Below are 20,723 nucleotides of genomic sequence, written 5' to 3' on the forward strand. Positions count from 1 at the left end.
GTAACTCCAGTTCCAAGGGTTCCAATGCCCTCTATCTTCTGTGAGCTCCAGGCCCACATATGGTGCACAGACATATGTGCTGGCAAAACATGCATGCACATTTTTAATTAAAAATGAGTACATAAAAGTGGTGTTTTTTGGTTTGTTTTTTTGTTTTGGGGGGGTTTTTGCTTTTTTTTTTTTTTTTGGTTTTTTCGAGACAGGGTTTCTCTGTCTAGCTTTGGAGCCTGTCCTGGATTTCACTTTGTAGACCAGGATGGACTCAAACTCACAAAGATTCGCCTGGCTCTGCCTCCCAAGTGCTGGGATTAAAGGTGTGCGCCACCACCGCCCGGCTTGTTTTGTTTTTTTAATGTTCCTTACCGTTAAAATACAAAAATGCTACAGATGTAGACATGCTGGATTGGATATTGCATACACTCATATAAACACCTGTAGAGTTGAATGGATACACAATTTGTAAAGAATTGTACCCACATAATTGTACCCTGAGGTACTCACATAAAAAGCTGGGTGTAGTATTGTGCTCTTCCAATCCAGCACTAGGGAAGTAGAGGCAGGTGATTCCCTGGGGCTCACTGACCAGCAAGCCTAGCTTAATTGTCTGGCCTCTGGCCAGTGAGAGACCCTGACTCAAAAGAACAAGATGGACAGTTCCTGAGGAGTGATACCCGAGGATGACCACTGACCTCTATACAAGCACCTGCATGCGTGCGCGCACGCACACACACACACACACCCTCTCTGTCTCTCTGTATCTCTCTTGGTTTCACAATAAATAAAACAAGTTGGTCTGAAAGCATTTCTTCTCCACTAAAACCATTTGGCTTTGGTTTATTAGGGGAAAACTAACAGAATTATTGTCTGTTACAGGAGAAGACTGATATAGAAGGGACCCTATTTGTGTATCGAAGGTAAGTTTTTTAAGTCTCTTTCTATTTCACTTGAACGGGGAGCAGTCTCTTGTTACAGCATGGTCCGTTTCTGGTGTTTCTTTGGAGCCTTCCTGTTTGTTTCCTTCCAGTTCCATCCACGCAGGCAGTGCACTCCTACCCTAGCCTGCTTCTCTACTCAGCCTGACACAGTTATCTCGGGATAGAAATCCATTTCTAATAATGCATCTCAAGGAGATGCTGCCCAGCCCTCCCATATTAAAAAGGATGAACGTATGAGTGTCTGTGGATACAGTACACATTAACTGTAGTAGCTCAGATGTCGGTCTTGCTGATCTGTAGTCTCGAATGAGAGTTTGTCCTCTATGACTGGTTCTGCCCCTTTCCCATTTCTTCCCCAAAGTTCTGGGCTGTATAGTCTTCATCATACCTATTTTAGTTTGAGAGTTTAGACTGCCTAGGTTATTTCATAATTGTATATCTATTTACTTTAAGCTCCTGAAAATTCTTTACATTGGTAATTTGCAATGGTTTACAGCCTTACCTTGTTTGGACAGACCACAGGCTATGACAGTCATGGGACACTTGTCTTTCGAGATGCCTATAGGGCTTGTTCTTAAAGGCACATCCCTTGTTTTCTAGAACTTGGAGTGGTGGCAGCAAGATGATTGTCTGGTTCTGTTTGTCTTGAGTTGGGTTGAAGAGAGTGTTGTGTTAGCTTGAGGAACGTTCAGTGCATTGTGTGTTGAATCCCTTAGTAAAGAAACTAAGTGCATTCTTACTGTAGGGGTCAAGTCCATCTAACTCAGGAAAAAACATCCAAAAACTATTTAATGTAAGGAAGATTATTGCTGCTATGAGTAGCAGTCATAGACATATTTGTACCATATTTAAAAAATGGTATTTCTTCCAGCATATATGTATTACATGCCTATGTCAATCTTATGTCAATACATGCTTATGTAGACATGTATGGGGGGAGGCAAAGCTCCTCAGATGCAGGGAGCGTACATTCTAGTAGTGGAGAAAGATGGTAAATAGACAAACAGTAGGTGGGTTTTGAGGTGAGGTGGTGACATTTGAGCACATGCCTGCTGGAGATAAGGGGGTGGTGCTCATTGGGGAGCAGGAGTTCAGACAGGTCTTTAGGTGGGAGCACACCTGCAGACAGTGACAGCCAGAGCAGCGGAAGCAGGAAAGACACAGGAGGTGAAGTGGGGTGGGACCTCGGTGACTTGACTGTGACACTGAGGAACTGAATCCTTATCAGCACTTAGGAGCAAACGGGATGGTCTGACTTTCAAGAGTTGAGGCCTTGCGGGGTGGTGGTGGCGCACGCCTTTAATCCCAGCACTCGGGAGGCAGAGCCAGGCGGATCTCTCTGAGTTCGAGGCCAGCCTGGTCTACAGAGCGAGACCCAGGAAAGGCGCAAAGCTATGCAGAGAAACCCTGTCTCGAAAAACAAAAAAGAGTTGAGGCCTAACCCCAGGACTTTGTTCATGCTAGGCAAACACTCTCACTGAGTTACATCCCTGCCTTGTGTTTTTGTTCATGGTTTCAAATGTTAATCATGTCATGTTGATAATGTAGGCATTTTTTAGTGAAGAAAAAAATAGATACCTCTTCTCCAGATTGAAAGGTAACATGTTCCCTTTCTTTAAATCTAAGGTCCGCTTCACCTTACCATGGTTTCACCATTGTCAACCGACTAAACATGCACAACCTGGTCGAACCAGTGAATAAAGATTTGGAATTTCAGCTCCACGAACCATTTCTTCTGTATAGAAATGCAAGCTGTGAGTATATCTGTTTACACTGAACAGAGGCGCTTCAGTTTCAGGATGTTAGAGTTTGGAGTTTCAAATTATACAAAATATGGTCTATACTCTATGATTATTAATATGTGTCTTGGTAAAAGATCGAACTCTTCTAAATTTATCTCTGTATAAGACTGTGAACTCATAGCCGGGCGGTGGTGGCGCACGCCTTTAATCCCAGCACTCGGGAGGCAGAGCCAGGCGGATCTCTGTGAGTTCGAGGCCAGCCTGGGCTACCAAGTGAGTTCCAGGAAAGGCGCAAAGCTACACAGAGAAACCCTGTCTCGAAAAAACCAAAAAAAAAAAAAAAGACTGTGAACTCATGAGTGCACATCCACCACAGCCCATGTATGGAGGACAACTTTCAGTTCTCGCCGTCCACCATGTCGGTTCCAGGTATGGAACTCACTCGGGTTGTCAGGCTTGATGGCCAGTCCCTTCATCAACTGCATGTCTTACCAGCCCAAAAGGCAAACATTTTAAGCGAGCTCTAAAATGAAAAGACTTTTGCAAGTAACTAACTTAGGTTATTTTAGTTAACTATACTATCCAGCCCAATTGTTAGCATTGTATTTGTTTCTGTTATGAAATATTTAGTCCTTTGTTTTTGCTGTAGTGCCGATTCTTGTCAGTTCCTATCCCTGAGCAACAGAACTTAGTCCGAGAGACAAAATGAGAGCAGATACTCATGCTTTCCACAGTGAAAGGACTTTGCCATGGATGGTGGCACTTTTCAACCTGCTAGTTTAATAGAGTGTTTAGTAGGTACAAATACTGTGTCAAAAGCTGTGTGCTTTAATGATAGAAAGTAACCTGTGTAGGATACACAGGTAGTTTGGTCAACTAAGACTCAAAGGTGCATGGCATACTGTTGTTGGTTGTTTTTGGCTCTTTACTCTTTGGGGGTCGCCACCTAGCTCCCAAATAAATCACACATGGAGACTTATTCTTGCTTATAAATGCCTGGCCTTAGCTTGGCTTGTTTCTTGCTAGCTTTCCTTAATTTAAAGTATCCATCTATCTTTTGCCTCTGGGCTTTTGTCTTTCTTTCACTTCTGTAAATCTTTGTTTCTTACTTCATGGCTTGCTGTGTAGCTGGGTGGCTGGCTCCTTCCTTTCCCAGATTTCTCCTTCTATTTCTTCTCTCTGCCTGCCAGCCCTGTCTATCCTTTCTCCTGCCTTGCTATTGGCTGTTCAGCTCTTTATTAGACCATCAGGTGTTTTAGACAGGCAACGTAACACAGCTTCACAGAGTTAAAAAATGGCAACATAAACCAAAGTAACACACCTTAAAATAATATCCCCAATAGCATACAATTAGATGGAGAGTTCCTAGTCCAAGATCTTTTCAAGCATTTTTACACATTTTAATAGTGATTGAAATTCAGTCAACAAAGCTCAGAGTAACCCTTTCGAAAAAGTAGCGTATACATGTTCTTCACCTCACGTTGGTGTTACTTGCTGACAAATCTATCGTAAATTAAAAGTTCGTCAGTCTACTTAAGCTACCAGCTATCATAGCTCAGCAGCACAGTGCACTGTAGATTACTGGTTGTCCCCGTGATGCTCTGGGAGTGGGAGCTGTGGTTGGTGGTTGTGTCCAGCACTGCAGTAGAGTTGCCCGTTGTCCCTACTCTGAAGGCAAGGTACAGTCCAAAGTACGGGTTTCATTCACTTCATTTGTAAGCAAAAGATCTTACGTCAGATTATCATAAGTACGGGACCATCTGTTCAAAAACATGTACTTAAAGGGCAAGGATATTGCTCAGTGGTAGATGAATCCTTAGCCTTCATAGGCTTTGGGTTTGATCTCCAGAAACACAAACACACAAAATGTACGTTGGATTCTGATAGTTCAGTGTGGGTATTAGAAGTGTGATTGAGGACAGAGGGGCAGTTTGTCTAACCCATAGGGTTATGAAAACAGTGGTTTAGAAAGCTGGAAGCCCCAAATTCATTCTTGCTCATTTTTAAGTAAGCAAAATAAGGTCTATCTCTTGGTTTTTCAGTCAACTGTTTCTCAGGTTTTTACATCCTCTCAAATTTTAAATCCTCCATACATATTAGAGACACTTTTTGAGCCAGGAATGGTAGTCTATACTCGCAATCCCAGCACTTTGGAGGCTGGATAACCCGTGCTATAAGCTCATAGCTCAAAGAAGCATGGTATTTAGTACCTGTAAGGTCAGGATTTATGTGAGCTAGTGAGAAGAGTGGAATGTTACAAAATTTCCATTGTGGGGAAATTCTTCAAAAGAACATCTACCTTTTTTTTTTTTTTTTTTGGTTTTTTGTTTTTTTGAGACAAGGTTTCTCTGTGTAGTTTTGTGTCTTTCTTTCCTGGATCTCCCTCTGTAGTCCAGGCTGGCCTTGAACTCACAGATCCTCCTGCCTCTGCCTCCGAGTGCTGAGATTAAAGGTGTGCGCCACCACCCTGTCCACTGACTAAATTTTTAAGGTGAAAGGGCATAAATTCTGCTTTTTACTGTTCTGACAGTTCTGTGTTGCTCCTCCACGTCATCGGGGAAAATCATCAAGGGACTGGTGCACCTGATTACCTGTAGCATAAGCCTGAGTCCTTCACAGTTGCAGTCTTGTGAAACTGACTGACACTGGCATGCTGGAGGTGGAGCACACCCTTATTCCCAGCACCCAGGAGACAGAGACAGGTGGATCTCTGTGTGTTCAAGGCCAGCCTGGTCCACACAGGCCAGCCAAGGCTACATAGTGAAACCCTGCCTATAAAGCCAAACTAACAAAAAAGCAAATAGAACCTACCAGAGTTTGGGCTCTTTGGAAGTGATTCTCTAGTGCTTGTGCAGAACAAATAGGGAGATTTATAAGCAAACCTTATCTATCATCTGGCTTTATTATGTCAATACCTAACAGCTGTCTAGACTGTAACTGGGATCAACATAAAATTGTCAGAGTTCTATAAGTTTAACCCATTACAGTATCATAGATTAGTAGACCTTAATCATCAGCAGTATTCATAGATTAATTGAAATATTCTTATGGAGAAAAGTGAACTAATGCTTTTTGTTTGTTTGTGGTTTTGTTTTGTTTGTCTTTGTTTTTAGAAAGCTTTCAAAGTATAGAAACATTTCCTTACTTGAACAGAGAACTCACTTACCCAGGTCATCCTGTTGAGGGCGACATTAAATAACGGAGGCGCTGCATCAGAGGTGGTCCCACAGCATAGGGCAGTGGTTCTCAACCTTCCTAATGCTGCGGCCTTTGGTACAGTTCCTCGTGCTACTTCACAACTGCAATTCTGCTGCTATGAGTCATCATGCAAATACCTGGTATTTCCAGTGGTCTTAGGCAACCCCTGAAAGGGTCATTCGACCCACAGGTTGAGGACTACTGGCATGGGGTGATGTGGAGTCTTAGGACTCTCCTGGGTGTACGATTGTCTAATGAGTCATAAACACAGAACGTAGCTCTGTTGGGTCAGGAAACTGTTGAATTGTTTGGGGATTTGTCTGTTAAATAAATGCTAGGATCTGATTCTGTGTATGGGTAATTATACCTGATCCTTTAGCTGTTCTTTCGTCATTCTCCCATGGGAGATGCCACCAAAATACCTGGCCCATTTAACTCAAATGATACTTCATACCCAGCTTTTTCTCACTCAGGTCAGTTTTAGAGTAAATGAGGGTGGGGACAACCATTGAACTGTAACTTTTTCCAATTCTAAACTGCTGTATTTCTTTTTTAGCTTTTCTTTATACAAAATACTTGCTCACCTGCTCCCCAAGAAAAAGGTCAAATCTTAGAAGATACTTTGATTGGAGTCAATGATTCTCATGAATTTCTGGGAAATACTGTATTTTCATTCTGTCTACAGCCTTGTGGTAGCTACAGAAGGCTTTAATTGGACCTCATTGAGGGATTGAGGGGTTGCAGATTCTGCAGTTACTGAACAGCAGTGATGTTCATGTCTCCATCTCTCTGATTCCCATCTTAAAAGATGAACAGACAAGATACTCGGGTGTCTAGAAACTTGTCCAGGCGTTATGAAGCTGCTGAGAGATGTAGACTCCAGCATCATTGCTCTTCAGAGCCAGTGTCCTTCACTGCAACCGCAGAATTACACAGCTCCCTCTAGAGCAGCCTTGCTGTATGCTAGAACTCTGCGTGGTGGAAGGCTTCTCTACCAGCACTAACACTGACCGCCTGCTGTATGTGGCTGACTGCTGAGCGCCAGGATGCGGCCAGTAAATGTAAGGGATGATGTTTTGAATTTGCTTGAGCCCTTTGAACTTGCCATGTTGAACGAGGGAAGCCCACAGCACGAATCTGTACTCCAGCATACCATTTACTCTGTCCTGTTTAAATAGGACATACACAGAGGAGGCTTCTATGCCTCCCATTTAGTCATTCCTTTCTGAAATTTATAAATGATTTCTGCATTCAAAAGCTGCAGAATGAATCCCTAAGGAAGGCTTTACCGTGGTAGTACTTCCTTAGAGTGGAGTTTGATTACAGACAGATGGAAGCTTTGCCATCTTACTGTGACCTTGTATGAATCACTTAAATCTGTTAAGTGTTGTATTGTATCTTAGATTCAAGCCAGGTGATCTTATTAGTAAACAACTGTAAATACTTAAGTTTTAGCATGATTCCCTCATAAGCCAGGCCTGTAGTGTTTCCTTGATCACTTCTCACAGGAGCCACCAGGAGCCTGCTCCTCAGGAAGTTCTCTCCACCCCTTTTCCCTCCTTTTTACAAGCCAAGTACCTTATACATGCTACACCCTCAGCTCTCTTTGTTTCTCTTTACAGATATTATGTTCAACATTTTAGATACAGACAGGTTGAGATAGACATTGAAAAAAAGATACATATGCTAAAATTAAATCTTTAAGACTACTTTTTATTCAAGTAATCAGATGTTAGCTGAAAGTTGAATCCAGGGCTTTGTACATTCTACAGTAATGGGTACCACTGAGCTACATCCTCTGTTCCCCAGCCTTTGGTTGGTTGTTGTTTGAAACAGTGTTTTTTGTAGCCCAGGATGATCTCCAACTCACTGTATGACCTTAAACTCTTGATTCTCTGCTGGAATTATAGGTATGCCTAGATTCCCAAATCTTTTTTGTTTGTTTTTAAATACTCAATAGAAACACTTCTGACAGGTAGGCCATGGTGTTACAAAGTTCTTTTGCTATATGAAACATTAAGTACATAGCAGAACCAAAGAGGGAATAGAGGACCTTTCCATGAACCAATACAAAGTGAAAACTGAAAGCTTCAGTGAGAGACCTGTGATCTTAACACTTGCTGTCAGCTATTATGGGTCCTTGGGGACGAGAAGTCTCCTAAATTAAGGATGGTCTTATTTTGTGTGGTAGGATGAGGAGACAAGATTTCACAAATGTGGAAAGTTAGAGTTGAGACAAAGATACCACTGTCTAGCCAGATCTAATGCTCTATGCATATCAGTTAATTAAAAAGATGTTTGTCAGCTTCATGAGATGACAGCTAAGTGTATCAAAGTCTGAGTTATAGGTTCAATAGAAAATGTCTTCCCAAAAGATATAACCATAGGCCTTTCATCATAGAAATTCTGGGTCTGAGGTAAACTGCTAGGTGTACAGTCTTAGGCAGAAATTAGCATAAAATTAATCACTGTCCGGCAAGTATTCAAAAATACTGGGCAGAAGCAATTGCAAGACTCTTTGATGTGTCTGTAACCCAGGCAGCCCACAAATGTCACACAAGCTTTGTGGTCCAAAGTTACAGATATGCAAGGAGGTAATTCACAGGGAACAGTGAGAGATACTATACAAGAAAGAGCAGCATTAGACAGCCCTTCTCCGGAACTTCAGTTAATGGACAACCACTTGGAGAACTTAATGGGTGTACTATCAAATGTGGATTATAAATTAAAAAGAAGAAATAACTTCAGAGTCAAATGCTATTAAAAATAACAAGTAGACTCGAAAAGTAACCAAGTAGAACTTACAGAAATTAAAATTTTAGTTACAAAAATAGACTCTACCTGGATTCAGCAACTAATTAACAACAGCTTTAAACATGCACACATGAGGCCAGGTGGTGGTGGCGGCGGCGCACGCCTTTAATCCCAGCACTCGGGAGGCAGAGCCAGGCGGATCTCTGAGAGTCCGAGGCCAGCCTGGTCTACAGAGCAAGATCCAGGACAGGCACCAAAGCTACACAGAGAAACCCTGTCTCAGAAAAAAAAAAGGAGGTTGTGGACAAAAAAACAACAAAACCCATGCACACACACATTGGTAAACTAGGAGGACTATGTGAGGAAATAGAGACTGAATCCTCAAAAGGGAAAAAGGAATGAAAGTAGGATGATTAGAAAGTCTCCATGATGGGCAAGATTGTCAGGATGTTAAAGTTGATTTAAAAGAGGCAATAATTGAAGAAATTATAATGGAGAACTTTCCAGAATCTATAAAAGATGTAAGTCTTAGGTTTAGTCATTGGGATAGGCCCAGGCACAATGGGAATAAATGTTCACCCTGCTGCATATGGCAGAGACAGAAGAAACCAGAGGTTGCTTGAGGTGGATTCAAAAGAGCCCCCGTCAGACCGACCACTCCGACTCCGGGGGCGGGGGGGACACGACAACAACGAACCGGCGAGGAATTCAGGAGAGCATTCCAACAGCAGAGCATTGGAAGCATTGGTCTCTGGGAGAGCCCAGCTGGAGGGGCTTCCAAGCCTCCTGGGCCTTGAAATGGTGCCGGTGCTGCTGAGTTTTCAATTGTAGTTCACTTTAATCACTGATCTTTAATTTCAGTTCATTTAAACAGTAGCATAATTCCAAAGGTACAGTTTAGGAAAAAAATTGAACACAGAAGAAATGAGAAGAATTTAAACAATGGTGAAGAAAAAGAGAGGATGACAAAGTGGAGAGAGAGAGAGTGGAAGGTGGCCCAGCGGGGAAGAGAGCTTGCTGTTCTGTAGAGGACTGCATACCCACTCACAGACACACAGCACACATACAGTTAAAAATAATGAAAATCTTTAAGGATAATGAGCAAAGGAAAAGTCAAATCGAGATAGGCAATGGCTATATAGAACAATGAAATGCCTAGTTTCTTCTAATAGAAGTATTAGACAAAGCAGAGCTGAGCTTTGGAGTGTAGCTCCGTGGTAGAGCAGCTGCTTTATTGCTTAATGTGCTCAAGGTCTGCAGCACATAGAGAAAAGTTGAAGCAAAGGTTTTGGAGACCAGTCGCATGAGTTTTTCACACTGAAAGCGTCCCAAGAGTGAGGATAGTGAAACCAGGCATCATAGCTCACACCTGTAACCCCAGCGTTCCTGGAGGCTCAGGCCAGTGATTGCTGAGTTCATGCTATTATTGCTTGAGCTGCAAAAGGAAACCCTTTCCAAAGGGAAGAAGGGGAGCGCTTTTTTGGTGCCAGCACTCAGGAGGCGGAGGCAGGTAGATCTCGAGTTCCAGGCTAGCCTGGTCTGCAGAGCAAGTTCCAGGACACCCAGGGCTACAAAGAGAAATTCTTTCTTGAAAAACCACGAAATTAAAAATAGAGGGAAGCATGAGAGAGGAGAGGAAGGGAAGAAAGGAAAAGAAAAAGATGAGGGTAGCTGAGTTGAGCTGTGAACTTCTAAATGAGATTACGAGTGATTCCTTGTGGGGCCGGGGGACTGGCTCAGTGGTAAAGCAGTTGCCTAGCGTGCACAAAGCCCTTGGTTTGATTCTGAGTGCCACAAACAATAAGATCCAGGATGGCCGCTGCAGTTACCCTGTCTCGAAAGGAGAAAACTAGAAAAGGAGAAAAAGTAAATAGAAACTCCAAGATAAAAGGGCAGAATAAGTAAATCACTAATTAGAATAGATGAATATGGAATTGTCATGTGTTGTTGAAAATGGAGGGTAGAATGAGCTGTATCAGGCAGATTTTAACTAAGAAAGGTTGAGGTAACAAGAATATGTAACTGACAGAAAGTTATCAGTAGGGATACAAATGTGAACAATTTTGAACTAGTTTGTACTGAGTATATATGAAAATTATAAACTGAATGTTAGAAACCTCTAATTGCAAGTTTCTATAAGGTTATGGGATAGTATAGTTAGGCTATCCAAGACAAGAGGTTAGGAAAGAAGAAAGGAAATCTGAATAAAGATGAAGGAAAATAAAAGAGTAGAAATTGATTGGGAAAGCAGAAACTGCATTGTGAGAATAAATGCACAAAACCTTACCTGTAGATAAAATGATTGACTCATCAACAAAAACAACCAGAAGAGGTACAGTGGACATGTAGGAAGATAGGAAGATAGACCTGAATGTATTTTTTTTTTTTTTTTTTTTTTTTTTTGTTTACCATGCAGTGTTTTAGAAACAAGCAGTGAGGATGATGGTGGTGCATGCCTTTAATCCCAGCACTTGGGAGGCAGAGCCAGGTGGATCTCTGTGAGTTCAAGGCCAGCTTGGGCTACAGAATGAGTTCCAGGACAGGCTCCAAAACTACACAGAGAAACCCTGTCTCGAAAAACCAAAAAAAAAAAAAAGAAAGAAAAAAAAGAAACAAGCAGTGAATTTTTTTCCTGGTTTAAAACTTATGAGAAATGTCCCACTTAACAGAAGTGTCCTCATGCCTACACAGATCTAAATGGACTCAAACAGCACAACAAATGGTCTAACAATGTAAAAATCCCCCCCATCACGTCTAAAGAAGTTCCCAGAGACGTGTTCTGTTTGGTGGGGGTACTAGGACGCTTAGTTCTCTGTGTAGACCAGACTCTGAAAAGGCAGATTCAGATCTCATACGTTTCTGGTCTGTCACTACAGGAAACTTGTTTGCTTAGGCTGTGCTTCTGTGGTGAAGAAATCATGCTTCATCATCCACTCTTTGCAGAAAGATGCCTCCCTATTCCCCGGGGTCATGTTTTTACCCCAGTGTCAAGTGTCCCTTGATTACTGCTTCTGTGGACACCTTAGCATTACAGTGATAACCTGGGATCAGTTTTTTAATGCATTTGCTTACCTATTACTTAATAATGAAATGCCATAAAAAATATACTATAAGATTACGTTCTGAGCAACAACAAAAATAGAAGAAACAAGCAGCTTTTTTTTTTTCTTACAGCTAAACTGTTTACAATAACCCAGTTAATTGCAGGTACTAAGTTTGTGATACCTTCAAGCTTTATAGAATCAATTCTGGCATTCAGTTGTTTTCTTTTATGCAAACTAGCTTGTATTAATTTCCTTTGACAGAAACTATCTCAAACTGCTCTTTACTTTGTTTTTACGTAAACAAAGATGACTATTTAACTCAGTTGTCAATTCAGTGATACTTATTAGATATGTCATCTGCCTAGCACCTTAACCAGATGCCATGCCTTATGAATTTTAAAACTTTTATGTACTTTCAGAGAACTTTGTTTTTCTTGGTCCTTAAGTTCTATTTTCTTGGAGAACCATAAGTACCAGTTACTGAAATGATTTGGAGCTTCCAATAACTTTTGTCTGTCTTCCTCAGAAGGGTTAGGATTCTCAGTGAAGCCAGCAAGGGCAGCTCATGCACTCTGAGGCTGAGACAGAAGGATTGACTAAGGCTGAAGCCAGCCTGAACTCTGTAACAAGTATCAGGCCAGCAAGGAACACACACACACACACACACACACACACACACACACACACACACACACACACACACACACACAGATTCTTAATAAAGTAATGCTACTTCATGAAGGCTGGAGCTGTACATGTTTAATTCTTAAACAGCTGTAGGAGAGTGGCAAAATCTGATGAGTTAAGGTCTGTAACTTAAAAGAGTTACCAATTATAAACTTGAAGGATTAGCCTTTTGGTGCTAAAAATCTGATGTCAGGTGTGATATTTTGCATGTTTTTCTTAGTAAGTTTCAATCGCATACGCATTAATTAGAAAAAAATTATGTCTTACAAATTTTTCTGTTCTCACTCCTAACTTTATTCTGTTCTGGGGGAAGTGGTGTGGTAGTTTTAACCAAAAGAGGAATGACTATTTTGTGCACTTTATTAGAGTTTTTACTGGAAGGAATTATCTAAAGGAAGATAGCCTTTCAGCTCTCCCCCACTCACCACCTGAAGGTGGCCTCCCGCCGAAGGCTGCTTCCCTCATTTTAAGATGTTTTCTAGAATCCCAATTGAACAAAGTCCTTCTCTGGTTCCCCAAGAACACCTGGGTGTGTCCTGATTTTCATCTCACCTGACACTTCTAAGCAGTAACAGATCTGTGGTTTGTATGAAGCAGTATGAAAATAATCACATTTAGATAAAACCCAGTCTGGAGTTTATCCAGAGAGTTTTAATGCCATACAGCTACTAGTCTCATATGTTACACCTTAGCCTTCCCAACAACAGTTAGTTACCTACAGATGCAGCTGGTAGTAAAAACATGACTGTTTAACTCACCTAAAAAGGCCTGGGAGAAGTCCTCCTTGGTTTCCACTTCGCTCACAACTTTGCCTTTATACCGGGTATCAGTCTCTTGGGAGAGAGCATTTTTAATTAAAATTAGGTCACTAGAAAATGTTGGAAGGCTCATTTCCATAGTGTTGAAAATACAGCTGCCACGTGGAAAGTTTTAGTGAAGAAATGCTGGAGCGCTGCTGTTCTTGTCTTTCTCCGTGTCCTTTCTCAGTTCAAGGGCAAGGCAGAGCAGTCGAGATGGTGGGTGCTCTTGGCATTTGGAACAGATCTTCAGACTTAAAGTGCAGTGCAAGAAGTTTCCTCGCAAGATGAGTTTATAATTTATCAAGTCAAAAAATGTGAGTTCTACCTCCAGACTGAAAAAGGAATTTATAAACAATAAAAAAAAAAAAAAAAGTCCAGCAGTTCGTTCTTTGTGATCTCCCAGCTCAGCACACTGCTGCTCGCAGCCTGAGGAAAGGCAGGTGGTCTCCACCAGCTGCAGGCTGAGGTTGGTATGATTCTGTAATCAGAAGGGAAAGAGGACCTGTGGCAGCTGCATTAGCCTGCCTCCAGGACCAAGATAAGGAAAGTGCCTCCTCACTCTTGCCCCAGTTATAGATTGAAGAGGTAAAACCCCATGAGAACATAGAGAACTCAGCCTGGGAGCTGACGGAGCTGGGAGCTCGGCCATTGAAAACTCTGTACTGTATTCTGGTAGAAGTGCTGCCGGGCACTCTCGGTAAGTTTTTGAATCCTCAGGCATTTCAGAATGTCCACAATGGAATATTTTTATTATAGCTCAGTAATTACTGGCTTTTTCTCCCCTAAGGTAGTTTAAAAGTAGCTTTTATCTTTATGTTCCAATGTTATCTTAGTTGCTAGATAATTATATCTAGTTTAGTAAATACTTTGAATTTTTTCTTTTGAGAAGTCACTAACCATAGTCACATATCTAGATGATAGAAATGTCACATGTATATAAATGTAATGTCATGTTTACATGTTACATAATGAGATTCATCACTGCTATAAAATGTGAAGCACAAAGTAACCACTAGCCCAAGAACTAAAGCCCCGTGGAGTGGGCAGCATAAACTTCAAGACTGAGCTCTGCAGGTTCAGTGCCCCGGGAATCTAAGCAGATCTCAGTTACAAAAAAGTCACTATTTCCAGGCATGGCCAGCTGTGTCTTTTTAGTTAAACACAGGATAAGCATTTGCTACCAACGTATAAAAATTATATATTTGGTTCTTAAGCGCACACCCCTGGATTTGTCGTTATTTTAAGTTAGAAACTCACCTTGGGATCTGTGTAAGTGGGATCTGTGTAAGCAAGGATGACTTGGAATTAGTGATCTCCTACCTAAACCTCCCATGTGCTAGGACACCAGGCATGCACTGCCACACCCTGTTTGTGTAGTGTTGGAACTGGAGCTCAGGGCTGTGTGCATGCCAGGCAAGCATTCTACCAAACGAGCTGCAGGCACATCCCCACACACCTGGATTCCTTGACCACAAAGTGCTAATGTGACTGCACATACTGATCTGAGGCAGAGTTCTGGGGAGACATGCCCGTTGCTAATCACAACACTCTTGAGATCTTATATCCTATAGGCACTCATGCTTACAACTCTGAGTTGGATGATCTCTTAATAAACTGACAGGAAAATGTATAGGAAAGCAGAAGTCAAGGGAAAAAGAGGAGGTTTGTGTCTTAAACCATAATCAACCCTTTATCTAGACGTTCTAACTGTAGATTCCTAGAAATCAAAAAACAAGAATTCAGACCTATAAATGTCAAACGCCATTTCCCGCTCTTTATCTTTCCCATCCAGTATGTTAACGTGGTAAATGGTGTGCACATAGAGTAGGTAGATGGCCAGCGGGATATGCCCCACGTTGCGTCACACCCATAATCATACATAGCACAGGTTTGGAAACCCCGCCTCGAGTGTGAACACTGTGATAACGGTGCCTATAGTCCTATATCCAGTGAAAGCTCTACTGTGATTCCCCTTTATTTGGAGTTGCCCTTCATTTAAGAACAAAATTTTGATAGATGGGAGCCAGGCAATGGTGGCACATGCCTTTAATTCCAGCACTCAGGAGACAGAGGCAAGTGGAGCTCTGAGTTCAAGACCAGACTGCTGTACAGAGCAAATTCCAAGACAGCCAGGGCTACACAAAGAAACCATGTCTCAAAGAAAAAAATAAAACAAAAAACTTTGATAAATGGGAACATCAGACATAGTATTGTTGAACTTGTTTTCCTAATTCCCAAATTCAGTGACCATCTCACTGGCCTGAATCCCACTCAGGTCACATTGCTTCCACAGTATTTAATTTTGAGAGTGCAGCCCTTTAAAAATAAGCTGAGAAGCTTGCAGAGTATAGTTTTTTAGGTCATATGGTTCAAATCTTCTACCCAGTGTTCAATAAGAAGATACTAAGACTTCAATTTTAGGATTTGGGCTCTTCCTCTACCATATTAGTATGCATTGTTCTGGGTGACTACTCTTTGGAAAAAAGAGGTCAGACACACAGCATCCTCTCGTCTACCTAAGTGTTTGCAGCCTGCCAAGTATCTCCTGATAGAATCAAAGGCCAGTCTGTCTTTGGCTCTGTACAGGGGCTGCCAGGCTTACTCCTCTCTGAAAGGAAATGATCTGTCAGTGTAGAGATGTGTTTTCTCACTAGCTGGAGCAGACGGCTGTTTGTGAAGCAACAGTGTTCCATTTCTGATTATTAAAGAGTGTTTGACTATGTTGAAAGTCCATTTTCTTGTTTTTGCTTCCTATTATAGGAAATCTTCATACCTGTAAGTCTTATTTATGTATATGTATGAGTGTGTGACTAGGAGTTTATATGCATCATGTATGTATGCATGTTCCCTTGGAAGTCAGAATCTGTTAGAGCCCCTGGATCTAGAGTTACAGGCAAGTGTAAGGTCTGAATTCAGCTCCTCTGCAAGAGCAATAAGCCACTGAGCCATTTCTCCATCCCCTCTTTATATCTTTAGAACTAGTTCCACTGTGGAGGTTTGGTTTGGTTTTCATGGTGCTAGAAATTGAACTCAGGAGACACCCTCCCCCTCCTGCTAGGCAATTGCTCTACCACTGAGCTACAGCTCCAGAAATTCATAGCTCTTTTCGTAATTCTTTGTTGTTTATGGTGTTCCTGTGTGAATGAGTGTGTGTGTGTGTGAGAGAGAGAGAAAGAGAGATACACACACACACACACACACACACACACACACACACACACACAAAGACCGAGACCGACCATGTGGGTAATGTGGCAGTCAGAAGACATCTTGCAGGGAGTCAGTTCTCTTCTACTGTGTGAATTCCAGGGATTGGGGTCAAGTGCTCTACCTACCAAGCCATCTCTCCAGGTCCCCAGAAGTTTCAGAACTCTGAACACTAACACCAGAAGCCCTCCTTTTCTACTTGGCTCTGTACTAAGAAAAGTACCACCAGCCTCCTCAGATCCTTTTAGAAAAGAGGTCAGGTATAAATGATAAATGAATCAAGAAGACAGCACGTACCGAGACTGTGTCACGGTAGCGCTAGAACTCTTCAGAGCCTTGGGTAAAGTCTTCGAATTACTTTGAATTTCCTTAATCTTGTGTGTGCCATATACAGCTTAAATAAAGCTGAGTAAAATATAATATCAAATTTTAATAAGTAGGTTTTTAGAGGGCTCTTTTGATAACTAAACATTTTTCCCATCAGCTTTTAAGTTTTTCTAAATTTTAGATAATCCAAATGCGTTTAACAGTTTTTTGGTTTTTTTTGTTTTGTTTTATTTTGTTTTTCTGATTTCCAAAGGATAGGGCCCCCAGTTGAAAAGTAGAAGAAACACTTGTTTGGGGCTGTTTTGCCTCTTGATATTTTTCATGGAAGTACAACAATGGTACATTATACTCCCTACCTTTTCAGTGGCTGCCATTATGTCTATTGCCTTGGGACCAGCAGTCAAGACATATGGTGGGTATCCACCAACTAGTTCCCTTTGAAATTGACAAAAACCATTTATGACACAGGTACAAATCATTGTTTGCTGTGGCAGAGTAATACTGCTTTCCCAGAAGCCTGAGTCTTGTGGGACAGTTAATGAGGGGAGATTATTTCAGGACATCTCAGCACGGATTGTTGGCAGCATGTGTAGGACCTTCAAGTGTGGGTTCTCTTAAGAATACTTAACTTGGGTTTAGAGACAAGGTCCTCTGTGGTCGCGGCTATCTGGCAGACTTCTCTGTTTCTCCTCACTAGTGGCAGTGACAGGCTCAGTGGCAGCTCCCTGAGCTTTCTTGCCAGTTGCATGCACTGAGCTTTTGATCTGTTGGCAGACAGCACTGGTTCTTGGATGCGTCTCTGAACCTCTACAGGTCTGCTTCTGGCAGAATCGAGTGTGACTCTTATCCTTTGCCCATTAAGCTATCGTTCTGGCCTCCTTATCTGTTTCTTCTGCAAACATGCCTTTGAAAGTGTTTGGTTCTTTTTTGGCAGTTTGTTTGATAATGGACAAGTATAGAAGCAAATGTCTTATTTCTAAATTACATTGTTTCTTGAAAGAAAAAGGGATAACTTAAATGAAGATTTGCCTTAAGCTGGCAGCTCTGGTGAAATTACTTTAGTTTTCAATTTGAAATTCTAATAGTTTAATTTGGAATCCCAGAAAGAGCTTTGTGCTCCTCTGCATACCTGATGCATTGCATTTTAACGCACTTTGTCAGCCCTGCCGCTCACGTGGCTGTGTCCAGATGGAGATTGTGTAGTATGTGAAAACCGGAATCTTCTGTATTTGGGCTTAGTGTTTCAGGTCTTCTGAGCCAAGGTTGGAAAGAGGGATATTTAAAGAAAGGTGATTGCCTGTAATTGCCATATATGGAGTCTTTTGAAAGCCTTAGTGTGATTTACTCTAAATTAGTGTTGGGGTGAGATTTAGCTTCTAGACCCAGTAGTAGATAATGTGGAATCATTCTCTCTAACAAGGCTACTTCTGTGTTCTTCCATTGAGATATCAAAGCTGAGTTAATTTTTTAATTTGCATTATGTAAAACATTACAAAATTCCTGTTCATTGGAAGCACACGCAGTGTTTTGAAATTCTGTAAATAGAAGAATCGCCATAAACAATGGGTCCCAGGCATGGAAAGCAGCCTCATGTTCGAGTACCATAAGGATCTGTGGCCACACAGGGCTCTGAAGGTTTAGGGCAGTTTTAGTGTGGTTGGAGATTTTCCGTGCCAGAACATGGAACCTTGTCAACAGGGTAGGGAAAAGAGAATCTTGTCCATGTTCTTCATTTATTAAAATGAAGCCATTTGCTTACTCTCTTTATTAATATCTTAATTCACACAGTGGTAACAGTAGAAAATCCAACTTAACCTTTATGAAAAGTAAGCAGCGGATTGTCAAATGATTTGCCATGAAGTCTTGCAGAAGAGTGGTCTCACTTAAGATGCAACAAATAATTTGCCATCAAAATAACTTTTATTAATTGGCTTTATAGATATAGTCTAATAAAATCTTTACAGAGCTTATTTAATATTTATTTTAAAAGGGTATTTTTTGCCAGGCGGTGGTGGCGCATGCCTTTAATCCCAGCACTCGGGAGGCAGAGGCAGGCGGATCTCTGTGAGTTGGAGGCCAACCTGTTCCAAAGCAAGTTCCAGGAAAGGCACAAAGCTACACAGAGAAACCCTGTCTCAAAAAAAATAAAATAAAATAAAAAATTAAACTTTACTGAAACAAGACCTCTTTACATGGCCCAGGTTGGCGTCAGACCTGACCTCCCTCCTTATCTTCATTTGTGAATTATTAGGCACGTACCATGATCACACCAGGCTTTTAAAAGTGCATTTTTAAATCATGCACAACCACTTTTTTATTTATTCTAAAAAACACATTTTAAATTTATTTAAAATTCATTGAAAGCAGTAGATTACATGAAAAACTTTTTAAAGAAAAAAGTTTGAGGCTAGCCTAGGATATATAGAAAGATCCTGACTGGGGAAAAAAAAAAATTAACCCTCCCACCTCATTTCTGGTAACATACTGTTTATCTGCCATTATCACATGTGTGAGTAAAGTTTAATAAAGGACATTTTTAATAGTCAAATAAAATAAAAGTTATTGAAGCCAGGTATGATGGCTTATACCTACTCAGTGCTTGGGAAGCAGAGTAAGGAGAATCAGAAGTTTGAGGACAGCCTGGAATACATATCTAAAAAACAACAAAATAGTAAATAAAAAACAAAATACAGTTTCTTATGCTTACATTTATATTTTTTGAGTTTGTTGGCTCGTGTGTGCGTGCTTGTGTGTGTTGTGAAACAGGGCCTTGTATATCTCACGCTATCCTCAAACTCTCTGTGTAGCTGAAAATGGTCTTGAATTCCTAATTCACTGCCTCCGCCTCCCAGTGCTGGGATTACAGACATTCACTGTCACAATGTTGGGACCAAACCTAGGACTTTTCAAATACTAGGCAAGCACTCTACCAACTGAGCTATACCCCCAACTTCTTATTTCTTTATACCATGGTCTTGCTGGTGTAGTTCATTATGTCCCTAATTGTGACCCCCTCACTTTAGCCTCCAGAGTGCAGGATTACATATTTATGCCACCATTCCTAGATTTATGCTATCCTTTAAATGTGCGATTTTGACTTAATTTTTTTCTTTCTTTTTCTCTAGTCTTTAAGTGTAATTCAAATTCACTATTTTATAGAGCTGGGTGTGGTGGTACTTGTCTGGGCCCCCAGCATCCAGGACATTAAAGTAGGCGGATCTCTGAGTTCGAGACCCCTGGTCTCCAGATGGAGTTCCAGGAGAGCTGGGGCTGCACAAAGAAGCCCTGTCACTACTTTCACTGCCTAAAGAAGTGTTATGGGGCGGGCGGTAGTGACGCACGCCTTTAATCCCAGCACTCAGGAGGCAGAGGCAGGCGGATCTCTATGAGTTCGAGGCCAGCCTGAGCTACAGAGCAGGACAGCCAGGGCTGTTACACAGAGAAGCCCTGTTTGGAGGAGTGGGGGGTTGTGTATGGGGCTGACAAAATGACTCAACATATAAAGTGCTGGGATTAAAGGCATACGCCACCACCGCCCAGCTTTATTTTACTTTTGATGTAGTGAGATCTAGGTGCCAGGTGTGGGGTGGCAAAACAGGTGTTCTCGGAGTGCACCAGCCTGTGTTCTAGCTCTAGTCCTAAAACTAATCTTTTTCTCTGCTTTATTAATAAACCACCCAGTCGTCGTCTTAGACTCCTGTTTCCAACCATAAAATTGCATATCACGACTTGAACAATCAAGCAAATGATTTGTCTCTTCTTGATAAGCACAACTGTAAAACCTGGAGATAATCCGGAGCACTGGAGAACTCTGAAGGCTAGCCAGAAGAAGGTGATGGGGGTGTGACAGACGTGCAGCCGGCCCAGCAGGAGGATGTCTCTCACAGTCTGAACACAGTGCAAGGCTGCCGAGCAACAGAAGGTAGCCCAGGTGGACCTGGCCTCCCGTAGACTGCATGGGCTTGTGCCGACAACACTAGGCAAGCCAAGTAAACCTGGCAGTTGGAAGCCCTGCTAAGAGGAAGTGAC

General features: G+C 41.7%; 2 protein-coding genes across 4 annotated transcripts in view; one reads left to right on the forward strand and one right to left on the reverse strand.

Annotated features, from left to right (window-relative positions):
- The window catches only part of Cacna1d (calcium voltage-gated channel subunit alpha1 D), a 462,187-nt gene extending 448,850 nt beyond the window's left edge, over positions 1 to 13,337 (reverse strand). Inside the window, exon 1 of the mRNA XM_076544143.1 lies at positions 13,119 to 13,337. Coding sequence (XP_076400258.1) covers positions 13,119 to 13,257 — 139 coding nt within the window. The 5' untranslated portion in view covers positions 13,258 to 13,337. The remainder of the gene's footprint in view (positions 1 to 13,118) is intronic.
- Dcp1a (decapping mRNA 1A) overlaps positions 1 to 20,723 on the forward strand; it is a 56,037-nt gene that overhangs the window by 2,922 nt on the left and 32,392 nt on the right. For all 3 annotated transcript variants that reach the window (XM_006981490.4, XM_016000085.3, XM_076544153.1), the window contains 2 exons: positions 874 to 914; positions 2,562 to 2,689. In XM_006981490.4, the coding sequence (XP_006981552.2) occupies positions 874 to 914; positions 2,562 to 2,689 (169 nt within the window). The remainder of the gene's footprint in view (positions 1 to 873; positions 915 to 2,561; positions 2,690 to 20,723) is intronic.

Source organism: Peromyscus maniculatus, chromosome 9 (genome assembly GCF_049852395.1).
Source record: "Peromyscus maniculatus bairdii isolate BWxNUB_F1_BW_parent chromosome 9, HU_Pman_BW_mat_3.1, whole genome shotgun sequence".
NCBI classification, from domain to species: domain Eukaryota; kingdom Metazoa; phylum Chordata; class Mammalia; order Rodentia; family Cricetidae; genus Peromyscus; species Peromyscus maniculatus.